General features: G+C 38.0%; 1 protein-coding gene across 2 annotated transcripts; it reads right to left on the reverse strand.

Moving 5' to 3' along the window:
* Positions 1-742: 742 nt before the first annotated feature.
* Positions 743-11245, reverse strand: wdr41 (WD repeat domain 41). 2 transcript variants are annotated; one of them, XM_062434620.1, is made up of 14 exons: positions 11063-11245; positions 10851-10922; positions 8843-8958; positions 7915-7963; positions 7683-7811; positions 7487-7549; positions 5572-5683; positions 5376-5438; positions 5171-5275; positions 4279-4457; positions 4073-4194; positions 3162-3247; positions 1146-1279; positions 743-1063 (listed from the first exon to the last, which is right to left on the reverse strand). In XM_062434620.1, exons 2-14 carry the CDS (start codon positions 10896-10898, stop codon positions 923-925), a joined length of 1347 nt encoding a protein of 448 aa, XP_062290604.1. In that variant the 5' UTR covers positions 10899-10922; positions 11063-11245; the 3' UTR covers positions 743-922. The 2 variants fall into 2 exon arrangements, with proteins under 2 accessions (XP_062290604.1, XP_062290603.1); XM_062434619.1 differs by having other exon boundaries at positions 10851-10926.
* Positions 11246-15393: the final 4148 nt, after the last annotated feature.

The following is a 15393-nucleotide window of genomic DNA, read 5'->3' on the forward strand; positions in this document are numbered from 1 at the left end:
ATAATTGACTGTAGTTTGAAGCTGAAAAATCCCCCAAATTTCAACAAAGGGCCGTGAAAAAGGCTTATACACCAAACATGAAGAGGAATAAGAAGGAGGTCTGAAGGTGTTGAGACAGCAGCAGTCAACATATATATTCCTGCTAAACCAGTGGTCTCCAACCCTGCTCCTGGAGAGCTACGGTCCTGCATGTTTTAGGTATATCGCTCCACTCTAACACACCTGATTCTAATAATGAACTCGTTATCAAGCAGCTGAAGCTTGTCAAAGGGCTTGATAACAAGTTCATTATTAAAATCAAGTGTGTTAGAGCAGGGCGATATACCTAAAACATGCAGAGCAGTAGCTCTCCAGGAGCAGGGTTCACTGTGCTAAACCCTGACAAGCCTCCTGAATGTACCAGAACATGATCCATAATGGGGAACGTCCAGTACGAGATGACTCCACTGACATCACATCCACAGCTGCAACGATTAGTCAATGATTTGGCAACTATTTTGATGATAGAATAATCGAATCAGTCACTCTTCAAGCAAAATAAGCTTCATAAATGAAAGGATTTGTTGCTTTTCTTTCTTATATAAGGATGGTAATGCAATGTTTGGTTTAGGAAAACAAGGAGTCTAAAGATGTCACCATGGAGTCTAATAATGATGCTAATGGCAATAACAGTCAGTTGCAGCTATATTTAAATCATCAGTAAAATATTCCAGGCTAAAATAAAACACTTCACACATTGTTTCTGAGGTGAGGTATTTACTAGGTTTAAAAGATAAAAATTAAATACTTCTTTACATAATTCATAAGGCAAAAAAACAACAATCATCACAGTAAATTCACATGATTTGTAGCAAACATTCACATCATCAACAACAACAACAGTAAACTTCTTTCTTAAGGCAGTGTCTCAAAAGGTTAAAGGTCAAAGTCCTCCGTTCTCTTCCAGTTTTTGGAAAAGCACCAGGCTGCGCAGGTGAGACTGCCTCTCTCCGTTCTTCCACAGGATCAGCAGGTGATCCGTCGAACACGTCACCAGCCCGTTCTCGTTGAAGCTGACAAACATCTGACAGAAGTGTAAAAACAGGATTGTTAAAGCAGTATTTTTATAAAAGTGGAATATTAGTTTATATAGGATGAGATTTTACCTGGACTGCTCCTGAGTGACCGATCAAGTCGCCCGTCAGCTCCAGCGTCCGGATGTTTGGGACGTCTATGATCTTCTTTAACGGAGGTCCAGCCTGTTTACTTGAGCGACCAAAACTCCACATCCCAAAGAACCCTGGTTTAATGCAAAATGGAATAAAACATATTTAGAATAATGAATAAAAGAAGACTTGAATAAGAAAGTTGAGTCTGTATGATTCTTTTTAATATATTGAGTTAGAGATGGAAGCTAAAAACAGCATTTTACATCATCACAGCAAAACATCAACCAGAATTTATCAACTTGTTTTGAGGGTGAAAATATTTATACAGTCTGTCTCTGAATTTTATAATTATCACTCTCTCTGTAGTTCCCCTCAACTCTACAGAGGATTTTGGCTTTTCAGCTCGTTTTGGTTTTACAGACTACAAATATACAGTTTTTGTTCACTCTCACCACTCAGATTTAACAAGTAGATTACGAACAAAACGGAGCATTTAGCAGTTTAAGTATAAGATATTTTTTTGCAGGATTACAACACCAAAACAGAGCTAAAAGGTGAGTGAATATTAAACTTTAAGAGGCTGTTATACTCTATTAGATGTGCATGTCAGATGGTGGGATATCTTTGAAAATCTCTTCCCTCTACACATTTCCAAGATCAGATTAGAGGGCCATTTCTTTAATTTAACAAAAACTGACTATTCAACCCTCACACCCACTTCATGTCATTATTAGCCAGCTGTGCGGAGGATGAGAAAGAAGCCAGAGTTTTTACTGCTCTCTCTTTTCATTCCTGACACACCTAGTTATGTCATGTTTTAATGTGAACAACTGATAGCAACACTTTGACTGCTTTCCAGGTGCTGTTATCGCTGTGATTTAAACAATATAACGTCTCCATGGTCCCCCTCCTCTTTCTGTGACAGTCAGTTTTTCACTCCACCTTTAAGAAAAGCTGTTCAGTACACTTAGAAACACATTTGATTTCCAATGTGGTAGTATAACACGTCATAAGAACCAGTTTTGATCAATCGTAAATCAAGATATTTTTCAGTAGAGTTGGAGAGCTAAAAGGAGGTAAAATATTGGACCATATTTGTCAGGTCACCAAAAACATGACTCCGAATGAATGCTGGATGTGTAAGTAGGTGTAAGTTTGCCTTATCAGTATATTTATAAGGTGATAATATGTCAGTGACGTGTTTACAGCTTTTTTCCATGAGTGAAAGCAGATAAACTGGACTTCCAGATGTGCAAATCTCACTATAAAAGAGAAGGAGATGAAGAACTGACACACCACAGTCCAGCACAAACTGACACACACACACACACACACTGACAAAGAAGCCAGAAGACCACACGAGATGCAAGTGATTGATTTTTGATCGTTTTCCTGGAAACACAGAACAAACTAAAGACAAATAAGTGGCCTCTGGTGATGATTAGCGAGCGATGCGGCCCGAGCGCTGTCGCCGGCCAAGATCTCTACGCAATCTAACCGCTGCTACACACCGACTGCAGACAGTTAGACCATCAAAGACAGCGTGACCACACAGACACACACACTCAGCTTCAGACCACCCCACTTAAAGTAGAAAACACAGCCTCTCTGAGTGCTGCTGCAAGTCCACTTTCCCTTTGATATACACAATAGCACATCTGGACTGCATTACCGCACCTCCGAGCCACCCACATATCAGGACAATCAACCACACACACACACACACACACACACACACACACACACACACACACACACACACACACACACACACACACACACACACAGACACACACACACACACACACACACTGAGTGCAGGCAATTTTACTCCGACTTTGAACTTTCTGATTCATACTTTTGTATGAACGACATCCAGCTTTCCACAGATGGCGAATCCACAGGGGGGAGCAAAGATGGGACGATGGCCCTGATGTGTCTGTGTGTTCGTAGCATCCTATCAGACCTGAAATTGCATGTTTGTGTGTGTGGGTGTGTGTGTGTGTGTGTCACCTGGAGTGGCTGGTTCAGCAGGTAAAGGCAGGTCTTGTATCTCCCACATCCTCACGCTGCCGTCCTCAGAGCAGGACATCAGCTCACTGAAACAGAGACACACCAGCTGATGATAACCAGAAGCAGTCTTACTCAGAGTGTATTGGACACACATGTCCAGGTCCAGGTTCATTGTTAACAGCCTCCTGACTTTTTTTACAGGCCTCTTTTTATGTTGTTGAGGATTGATTTAATTTGGTATCATGGCCCCAAAGAATCCACTATTTGAAAAAAACAACATTTTATTGATTTGCTTAGGTCATCTGAAGGTAATACTGAATGTAAAGTTTTCTTTTTAATGACAAAAACTTAATTTAAGTGAGATTTATGGAAATTTCTGTCGTAATAAACTACATTTTTTGCAACATTTGCTTTTTGAATTTGTGGAAATGTACATTATGATTTTCTATATTTGCTTCCATTTGTTTAAAATTAAATTGATATTTTATTGATAATGCATATATTCATTTTCAGTTTTAAATATATCTTGAATTCAATATGCAAAATTATTATTGCATAATTAAAGTTTTTGCAGATACACCACAGATCCAGACAGCATAAGCTGACCAGTAAAAAATTGATGAAATATAAATTAATAAAATCTGACATATCTTAAAGAATTTGAAGTGTATTTTGTAGTTCTGCTACACTTTCAGGAGCATTTTCAGTGAATTCATGTAAATATACTGATATGATCTGGCTTTAAAGCATTTTTAAAGGGCAGTGGCGCCCCCATGTGGGTAAAAGATGAAGTGCAAGCTACTCTCACACACACAGTGCATTCAAGGAAGCACTCAATACTGCAGCCCTGATTTCCTACACTTTGGAGAGGTTGGAAATAAGAAGGAGTGAGTTAATGTGGGATATATTACCTGTCAGATAACAGCATGGTGTGTAAGATGTTGGAGTCATGGGCGACCTTCCTGTACGCCACCACTGTCTTCGTCAGGACACTGTACACGTACAGACCGCTGCCCACAGCTGCCAGGATGAGCTAGAAAACACACAAATATCAAGTTAAGGATTATAAAGCAGTTTAGTTTACATCCCATCCATCCATCCATCTCATCCTCCTCACCTTTCCGTTGGTGGTCAGATGCTGAATGGACATCTCGCTGGGTTTGGGAGCGCCCATTCGTATTTCAGCTTGGGCCTGAGACTCCTCCCACAGGATGTGCTCATAGGCCAGGATGTTCCAATCGATCGCATCCCACAGAATCAACTCGCCCATGTGGGAACCGCTGGCGAAGAGCCCGTCTAGAAAGGAACACAGAGAATATGGGTCAATTATGTTTTTTTGTGTCCATGTGGTTTAGTCAAATTTAAAAAGGGGTTCAAATGTGAAAATCGACATATGAATAACTTGCACACATTCTATTTTTGTGGACCAGCATAAAATTTCAGCTTTTAATCCATTTTGAAAGAATATATTGGAAGATTATGGCAAAAATGTCTAAGTGGTGTAACCCTAAAAAATGTGTACCAAATAATTCAACTTGCTTAAAAACACTAAATTCTCAATAAAACACCATATCAACTAGTTTGGCATGATCTTACATTATAACTTTTTATATTAAATAAAGGTAATGAAATACAATTGTTCTAAATATTACATTTAATCTGGGGAATCATGGAGATCAGGAACCATTAATATATTTTAAATGAAGTAATTATTAGTATAAGTCCACTTAAATACACTGTAGGTGGATAAAATATATAATATTTATCATTCTTTTGTGGTTACACCATTTGACATTTTTAGGAGCATTCAGTCTTACTTTTGGTTAAAAAAATGGTGCAAATGTCATTTCAAATGACATAAAACCAACAAAAATACAAAATGTACATTTTAACAAACCTGATGCTGCTTTTTAAACTATTTTTAAGATATTTTTGAACCAGAGTTTAAGTTATCAAATGCAGGTGCCTTGATTTTGGTTATGTTTCACAGAGTTTCATGGCCGACTGACCATTGACGTTGATAAGAGCTCGAATCTGATCCTGGTGGTCGGACAGACAGCGGATCTCAGCCACTGACATAGAGGAATCAGTGGAGACCGTCAGCCTGTAGATCACTGCGCAGAAAAGAAAAAGCTCCAAATTAGTTTAAAGTTGATGTAGATTTCAAGTATTTGAGAAAAAAAACATTGGAGATCATCAGAATCTTTCTCTTACCGATCTCTTTATCCATCGCTGCTGCTATACAGTTCTTGGGCAGCTCTATCAAGGCAGTAATTCCTGCAAAATGCCAAAAACACAATAACAACATTAATCAGTTTGTGTGCAAACAGCGGTGTCAGGGGTGAGACGCAGTTGGTGCAACAATCGAACGCACAAGAAATGTTTGGCGTGGGTTATTTTCCCTCCTCACCGGTGTCGCTGTGGTTCTGCTTGTGACACTGCAGCTGAAAATCTTTGTTCCACACGCACAGTTCCTCCCCACCGGAGACCCACACACACAGCCGCTCCAGCACCAGCAAACACTGAAGGAAGGGAGGGAAAAAAACAAATGAAATAAGGACACATGTGCTAAGCTTTAATTTGGACATGCACGCTAGCACACATCCAGTACACAGACGCACACGCACTAAAATATCAGTGCAGAGAAGAAATCAAATGTAATTAGCCTATAGGTGCTGCAATTAACCTTAATCTATGATCAAGAGGAGGCAATTACCATTTTATCTTAAATTATAATTGGCAGAACAACCTTTACTGTCAAATATTGTAATTGGTGTGTTACATATCTTGCCAACACAAACTTAATTGCCCAAAGTCTGGTATAGTAACGACTGGAATAAGAAGAAAATCTGATGTGAGGGACGAAGACGTACTGTATATGTTGTATATTAGTATATATCGAGCAAAGAGTGAAGATTTCTACAGCTGTGACTACTAAAAACTGTAAAAACTATTATAAATTAATGATAAATTAAAGATATTTTACTAGTGGGTTGTATTTCAGGCTGGTTCTTATCAGAGAGTAATGATTAATACAAGAACTAGACGCAACATGAAGCACAAGTAGCTTTAACAACAGGAACCTTTGATTATTACGTACTAATTACAAATCACATAAACTGCTGTTTTGCAAGCTGCTGGCGACACAGAGCATCATCATAGATATTCAACAGCTGCTAAGATTAAACTGGACTTAATATTAACTTCTGTTGGCTTTGAATTACATTACATTGATAATTAAAGAAAGAGTGTGCAGCTTTCTGTAATATGGCTTTTACACTATGACATATCTTAGTGCGTGTTGGGTCATCTTAATGGGAAAACTTGCTAATTATTAATTTTAGAAATATTAAAATGCATCAAATTGTGAAATGCATGAAGGTGAATGTAATATTATGAACACTTTTAATGCAATCCAGTGCAATAGTTTGCAATAGATGCAAACTTTATGGAACTTGGATGAGAATGTGTCAAGAGATTTGGTATCAGTATCAGTCCAGATATTGACTTTATTAAACAGATTATGGATTGATCATGTCTGACTGATACCCAATCAATATTAAAAACCTTTACATTTCCCCAGAGTATCTGAACATATTTTAATAACAAATTTTAATGACTTTTAAGACCTTTTTAAACCTCTTTAAGGATATAATATAAGACTGCAACTAATGATTAGTTTCATTATAATTCCAACTGCAAAAGTTGATTGGTTGGTTTATGTTAAATAATCTAATAATGATAAATGACATAAACTAAACAAATACAATTACGCTCAAATCAAATTTAATGTGTTAACTCCTACAATTCAAGACCTTCCTGTTCTGCTCTGCTCATTTAATTTTTTATCATGTCTTATGTTTGTTTTGTTGATATAAACCTGCAGATGTGTCCAAAATAAAGTTTCCTCTTCTTCTTCATTTGCTAGTGACCTAACTTTGATGTTTAAAGGTGCGGTCACATAACATTTCCGTTGCACAAATATTTGTTGCTTTTTTCCCCCCATTTACAAGCCCGTCTAACCAACAAATTTAAGCATGTGTTTCCTGTTTCCTGTTTGGCCGGCTACAGCAGATTAGCTGTTCAGAGTTCATCTTTTTTCTTTTTTTTTTTTACTTTGACCAGACAGAAAACACTGCTACAGTGCAGCAGCGTTTCCTCTTATTTCTATTTGTTTAAAAATACAAAATGTACATTTTAACAAACCTGACGCTGCTTTTAAGACATTTTTTAAAGATATTTTTGAATTGCTCATCTTGCCAACCCTTATTTGTCACTGACACATATAACAAGGTTCACATCTGGACGGGGAGCTTCTCAGTTACCTTTACAGACGACTGAAGATCTGAAATAGTCTGAACCCTGTTTCCTGTATCAGGATCCCACAACTGACAAATAAGATTAAGGAGAATCAAGCCTGACTTTCCAAACACAATAATTACATATGGATGGATTCAGTGATTGTTTAAAGTGTGGGCGTGTTTTCTCTGCGAATGGTATTGATCAACTGATTGAGGATACACTTAGACTTCGGTCTGAGGAGGCGGTGATGAGCGAAGTGTGCGACATGAGTCCATTACTACAAGTGAAGGTTGTTATGGCTGTTATTTGCTGGGAATGGCCCCTCAGCTCCTGCAGCCTCTCGCCAGTCTAACAGACAAAAAAAAAGGGGGAGAAAAAAAGCAATTAGTGCCAGTGTGTCGTGTGCAATTTCATACGATGCACGGGAATAATCAACTCTCAGCATTATTACCTCAACGTTCCACACCAACACAAGGCCATCATCCCCCGCTGAGGCACATCTGGAAAACATGAGATGAAAGGTATGAGTTGTTTCTGGAGGAGTAGACTCATACGTGACATAAATACCTCAGTGTGAGATGTGCACTTGGCAGGCCTCATCTTTAGCGGAGGCTCGCTAGTCAAACACAGCGAAGACAATATCTATCTCTATGTGTGTGAGGGATCATTTCCCCGTTGGTCCATCTACCACCTTAAGACGCCTTAAAAAATATCTGTCCTGGGGCTTACCGCCTTCACTTGCCCTCTGACCCTCCGCCATCCGCACTACCTGCTCCCCAAAATCAACAGACAGGATGACTGGATAAAAAACAGAGAGATAAAATGAGAAGAGAGGAACTGTCGAGGATACATTTTTCGGACTTCAAAAGCAATCTGGAGAGAATTTTCTGGCCTTTGCCCCCGACTGTGGACCTGTGTGCGGAGAGGACGAGACCCAGAGGAGGGGGTTATTACTGGAGGAGACCAGGCGTGAAGCGACCTCCACCTCTTGACACACACACACAACACACACACACATACTTAGTTCTGTTATAAATCCCAATCTGAGCACTTATGCAGACGCACTCTACCATGCCGGTGTGCAGCACGTGTCCACAAAGGCAGGGGCGACGGAGAGAGGAGAGCAGGTGCGAAACCTTTATACGTGTGCGTGCATGTGTGCATGGACGGTATTAAAAGGGGGGGCTTTGGTTCTACTGTACTGTGCACAGACAATCACATAGCGGTGATGATCGGGCTCTTGTCATGCTCTGTAAGTTTGCTGTAGGTGAGGATCTCCTGTCAATCACAGAGGGGATAGAGGCCAGTCAAGGGTAGAGAGGAGTGAGGTTAGAGAGGGAGGGAAAAGAAGTGGGGGAGGGGGTTTGTGGTCTGCTTACCTGAAGTCATCAATCTGCACCAGAAATCGAACAATGTCAAAATGTCCTTTCAGCACCTGCAGCTCAGTGAACCAGTTTTTGGGCTGTTCCTCTCCAATGCACAACACAGAGCTTTTCTGCAGACATAAGAGGGAAAGTAGTGAGACAAACAGGCTGTGGTTCACAGGCAGACGGTCTACTTAACCACAGCTTTGAGGGGCTTGTACTTCACTCGAGTATTTCCATTTTATTGCTACTTTATAGCTGCTTTAGTTTACTTTATACTACACTACAATTCAGAGGGAAATATTGGGAAATGTTTTTTACTGGACTACTTTTATCTCAGATTAAGAAATTATATTACACCGACATATGATAAGATTATAAAAGACAAAAAAGCAGTGGTTTCAAAACCTTTATGGTGGGTGCCAGTGCCACCTTACAAAAAAACAGAGCAGCTGCAATTATAAGTGAATCAATCAATCATTCAGCATGACATTATTTTAAGTTAGTAATTTTTTAAGCAAAAAGGCAAAATATTCCCTACTTTCAGCTTCTAACATGAAAACTGTGAACCTGCCCTTTAAGCTTACTTTGACCTGGACCAGGCCAGTCTCTAGGGAGTTGTTTCCATGGTAACTATGGTCAAAGTTATCTAAATCTGAATTATGTACAATATATGTATAAAATGTTGTGTTTCCTTGGACAGTGTTTCCCTGTTGAGCTGTGGTGGAAGTATAATTACAAAAAGAGGAACTTTGGCACCAGAAATACATAATATTGAAAGATATCTACTTGATTTGACTCATTTGGATTACTGAAACTTCATATTAGCTTCAGAACAACTTTTTAAATAATTATTTTTGCACAGGAGGAGGACTGTGGATTTAGTCCTCCATCACTTACATTATAAGTGCATTATGAAGAGCTCTTCTAATAGTCAGTATGAACAGGAGGAATGATTACAGCAAGAAAAACATCCAGATAACACAAGACAGTTTTTCCTTCATTTTTTCTTGCTGTAATCATTCCTCCTTTTCATACTGACCATTAGAAGATCCCTTCATAATGACTTACAATGTAAGTGATGATGGTCCAAAATCCAATACTTGCAAAATGCATTTAAAAGCTCAAAATCTCAAGCTTATATGAGGCTTCAGCAGTCTGAGTTAGTCATATCAAGTGGATATCTGACACATTTACAGTCTTTTTAGCATTAAATTCCCTCTTTGTGTTTCCCTGTTGAGCTGTGGAGGAAGAATAGTGACAAAAAGACTTTGCTACTAAAACCACTGTAACGTTGAAACATAGAAGATGAAGATTTGACTTATTTGGACGGCTGAAGCTTCATATTAGCTTCAACTTTTAAACACATTTTTTTATACAGAAGGAGGATCAGTCTTTCATTTGGGCTCCTGACTGTTGTTTTAAGACAGACAGCATTATAAGCGCTTTTGTATTTATACTGTAGGAGCTAAAATCAAACATTATGCACTCTGTTATTTTTTAAAGATACTTTCCTAGTGTGACTGTAAGTGTTTGGGGACATTAATTTTGCAAGCCTCGTCATTTATTCAAACAGGTTTATAGGAAGATGACAACAATTAATCGATGAATTGATTCATTTCCAACTATTAAATTAAACAATTAATAGAATAGCAACTAAAAAGAGGGACTTTGGCACTAAAAAGACTAATGTTGAAACAGATCTACTTGATTTGACTCATTTGGACGACTGAAGCTTCAGATCAACTTTCAAATACATTTATTTTTTACACAGAAGGAGGACTGTGGGTTTAGTCCTCCATCACTTACATTGTAAGTGCATTACTAAGGGATCTTCTAATGTTTAATATGAACAGGAGGAATGATTACAGCAAGAAAAAACAGGCTTTAATGTCCATTTGGGCTCCTGACTGTTGTTTTAACTAATCATGACAGTACTGTATCGGTACTACAGGATCTTAGCATTTATGCTAAAAACATTAATTTAACCTCATTGGACTGAACTGCACTGAAATAATCTCACCTCCACTGAGCCTTGAGCCTCCCGTCCACCAAGGATCCACCGCAGCATGACTTCTTCCTCGTTTGTTAGCGTCTATCTTAAAGCAATAAAGACAGTATATATATTTACCTCAATATAGCCCAAAAACGTAGCTTAACATGCACATTTGCATCCACCAAAAGCACAGAAACACATAACATTAGCTGACATTTCACCATGACATTATATCTCACCAGTCAGGTTTCGCGTTTTCTCGTGTTTTTCGTCCACATTAATCGACACAGTTTGATATAAAACACCGTGTTTGATGTTGAGATTAGTGTTGCCAAAGCTGACAGATATTACGTTAATGTTATAAGCTACATATATGTAAGTTACATGATTAAAAAGAAAAGGCGAATGACAGATCTGCTGCAGCACCGAGCACAACAAACCATTCATGTGACCTAAACTACGGAAGCTTTGCATGGACAAGATTAATGCAAGTCGATTGTTATTTATGTTGTTAGTTAGATTTTACTTTCTGTTTTGGTGTAACTGTGCAGATTTATTAGAGAGTTCAAAGATATTTATGAGTGTGGTAAGTTATTCTACTGTCTGCTTATCGTGTTTTGTTTAACATTTTCCTTCAGATATTCTGCTTTGAATACTAATTTGTGTCCAATTGTTCCACATAAAAGTTTTTTAAAAAATTAGAAAAAATGAGGAAATCTATAAGTATAAGGTAATTTATTCGACTGTCTGCTTATCGTGTTTTGTTTAAATATATTCAGATATTCTGCTTTGAATACTAATTTGTCTCCAATTGTTCCACATAAAAGTTAAATCACTTCATTAGAAAACATGTGGAAATCTATAAGTATAAGTATTCAGATGCTTTACTTAAGTACCAATACAGCAATGTAAAATACTCCATTACAAGTAAAAATACTACTTATTAAAAGTATTATGAGCTTGATGTAGTTAAAGTATTACAGTAGAAGTAAGTATTATGAGCTTGATGTAGTTAAAGTATTACAGTAGAAGTAAGTATTATGAGTGATGTAGTTAAAGTATTACAGTAAAAGTAGGCTACTGCAGTATTATGAGTGATGTAGTATGCAGTATTACAGTAAAAGTACTGCAGTATTATGAGCGATGTAGTATGCAGTATTACAGTAAAAGTACTGCAGTATTATGAGTGATGTAGTATGCAGTATTACAGTAAAAGTAGTAGTTTGGTCCCTCTGACTGATATATTATTATATATGACATCATTAGATTATTAATAGTGAAGCATCAGTGTTAGAGCAGCATGTTACTGTTGTAGCTGCTGGAGGTGGAGCTAGTTTACACTACTTTATATACAGTTAGCTAGTTTACACTACTTTATATACAGTTAGCTAGTTAACACTACTTTATATACAGTTAGCTAGTTTAGTCCAGTGGTTCCCAACCTAGGGGTGGGGCCCCTCCAAAGGGTCAGCAGATAAATGTGAGGGGTGGTGAGATGATAAATGGGAGAGGAAAGAAGAAAAAACTAAGTTCTGATACACAAATGTGTTTTCAGTTTTTTGACTTTTTCTCTAATCTTTTATTTTTGCTGAAATATTGGATCATTTGATTTATTGGAATGAAACCATGTGAGAAGTTTAGAGGGAAAAATCACTATTTGGCGGAGCTGTTAACAACTCATAGACATCTGAAATGTGAGCCCGACTACACATTGCTTTTTGTAAGACGTTAAAAAACAAAAAGGTTGGAAACCACTCGTTATATCTTTAACAATGTGTTGTATATTAAACGTTTGTTATACTAACTGCTGTGACTGTATATTTAAGGTAGGATTCAACTATGAGAGAAAAGCACTTTTTCGTACAAAGATGTGTTCATTCAGACTGTCTTGCACTTTTCATGGCTTTGTGGGAAATAGAAACACTAATATCTTTTGGCACTAATGTCTAAAGTCAAGTTTCCCTCACTTAGTCTCCCACATTTGGCATCTGTCTGGGGTTTTGGGTGTTGTGCAAGACCTGACACTTTCTCAGATAAAGTCATGAGTTGAATTTGGTTGCAACACCATTTGGAGACACTGTAGAGAAAAAGAAAGAAAGAAACATAATGTATCAATAGCTACGAACATGGAAAATAAAAGATATTGTGTATACAACCATTAAAATTCTTGCAACTAATCATCAAATTAGCCATCAGCCCCTTTGACAGACATATTAAATCCGCCTGGTAGATCATAGAAAATAAGTTCTGCCACAAAAAGTTAGATTAATAATTCAGACTTTTCTCTGAACTTAGCTTTTCATGAAAATACTCAATAAAGCACAAGTACCTTAAAATTGTACTTTAGTGCAGTACTTGAGAAAATATACCTTATTACAGACCTCTGAACTCTGCACATACATCATTCTGCACAGTGTAGCTCAAACATTAAAGTCAACAAACATATTTTGTGGGGGGACGTAAAGACTAAATATTTGGGCCTGTAGGAGAAGTTCTGATCTTTATTGTCCCACAAAATGAAATTATTTTTGCAGTAAGGAAACATAAAAACACAAAACCATGAAAATATAAGACAAAAAGTCCAAAAAGAGACAGTAAAATACATTAAAAGTGCATTCAAAGTGTACTATGCATGCAATTCTAACAGTAAGGATGTATGTTCAAAGCAAGGAAAACAGCATATGTTTATGCATATTGTATTATTGAATATCCCAATCCTGTATAAATATTATGCAATCAATAAAGAGATTAAAATATAACAACACAGGTGACACAGTGATTTACTGACACATGCAGTATGATGTCTCTTAACACAGGAGGAAATATTACAATTAATTGATACATATTAATAAATTGTGCAAAAAAACCATAAATGTGGAGGATCTAATATGTTGACCATGACACATATTTTAGTGTAGAGTGACTTTAGCTGCAGAGAGTCAGCTGCAGAGCACTAACTGTGCATCCTGTATTAAAATGGATGTTGTTTTCCTTCTTACAACTAGATGGCAGTATGTAACAATCCCATGAGATCAGAGGAAGACTCAAACCACCATGCTTCAGAGGAAACCACATAGTTTGAGGTTTGCCAATTGTCTCCTCTTGTATTTACTCAGATTATAAGTAAAATTATTGTAATAATATGTTTCTCTTGTATATTTTCAACACCCTGTATAACTTCCTCTTATCTTTAACTCCTCTCCCATGACTTCTACCTCAATGTTGACCCGTTCTCCCTCCACATCTTCCACTCTTCCTCCTTCTCCTCTACATGCTATCCCTCACTGTGTCTCCCCTGTTAACACACAAATGCACATACGCCAGACACACAGTCACACATCACCCTAGCTGTGTCTACTCCTTGCTCCCCCGATTGAGACGACACGCAGTGTAGGGCCTGTGACCTTCATGGTGGCTCAGATCTGTGGCTGGCACTGATTTCTGATTTAGTGTCAATCCGCCGCGCTTGTCAGGGGCTGCGAGGTGCTTTCCATGCGGTAATAGAAAAGCTCAAGGGCAGCAAGAGAAAGGAGGAGGGTTATAGGGAGAGGGGTTTGCATGAGGTGGAGTGAATGGGATTTTTTAGATGCGAGGAATGGGTGAAGCTCTGTTTGCTTAACTATCTGTCAGATATCTGAAAGAATGTGTAGACTGTGCAGAGAAGTCGTTTCAGTACATAATTAATTCAAAAGATGTGAAGGAATGTGATCCAAGTAAAGAAGCTAAAAGAGTTTACAGCCAAGCTAAATCAGCAGGATAACATGCTCATGATGACATTTCTTACATGTAGGGCTGCAACTAAAGATCATTTTCATTATATATGAATCTGTTGATCATTTTATCGATTAAACTGTTGGTTGTTTGGTCTATAAAATGTCAGAAAAATGGTGAAAAATGTTGGTGACATCCTCAAATGTCTTGTTTTGTCCTGAGCAACAGTCCAAAAAAGATCAAATCTCCATATGTAAGCAATTTTCTGGCAATTTTTCTTAAAATTTGCTCAAATTATTATTAGATTATAAAAATTAGCTGATTAATTTATTTACAGATCTACTAATTAATTAATTGACCCTCTGCAGCTTCACTCAACTGGCCTCAGAGGAACGGTCAGAGCATCGCCAACTTCATTAGGATTCATCCACTGGGAAACACGAATCTCTCTTAGCAGTTCATCTAATAGTAGTTGAGATACTTCAGTCTGGACTAAAGTGGACTGACCAACCGAGAGACAGGCTGATAGGGGAAGCTGTGGCTCAGGAGGTAGAGCAGTCGTCCACCAAGCAGAAGATAGGTGGGTCGATTCCCGGCTCCTCCAGTCCACATGTGTTCTTGGGTAAGATATTTAACCCCGAATTGCTCCTGATGTCTGCACCAACAGTGAATAGATGTGTGTGAATGGTTCGTCTCCCTCCTGATGAGCAGGTTGGCGCCCTGCGTGGTAGCCCCTGTTATCTGTGTGAATGTGACATGTAGTGTAAAAGCCCTTTAAGTGGTCAAAAGGACTAGAAAAGTGTTATATATAAATACAGTCCATCGGCTAAAAAGGACATAGCAAATGCAGTAAGTCTAC

The sequence above is a fragment of the Scomber scombrus genome, chromosome 15 (genome assembly GCF_963691925.1).
Source record: "Scomber scombrus chromosome 15, fScoSco1.1, whole genome shotgun sequence".
NCBI classification, from domain to species: Eukaryota; Metazoa; Chordata; class Actinopteri; order Scombriformes; family Scombridae; genus Scomber; species Scomber scombrus.

Coding starts and splice junctions, on each gene's coding strand:
- wdr41 (XM_062434620.1), bottom strand. CDS start 10,898: ATGCTGCGGTGGATCCTTGGTGGACGGGAGGCTCAAGGCTCAGTGGAG. Junction 8,959..10,850: donor AGGCTCAAGGCTCAGTGGAG/GTGAGATTATTT, acceptor TTATGTCTGCAG/AAAAGCTCTGTGTTGTGCAT. Junction 5,684..7,486: donor ATCTTCAGTCGTCTGTAAAG/GTAACTGAGAAG, acceptor CCCTTCCTTCAG/TGTTTGCTGGTGCTGGAGCG.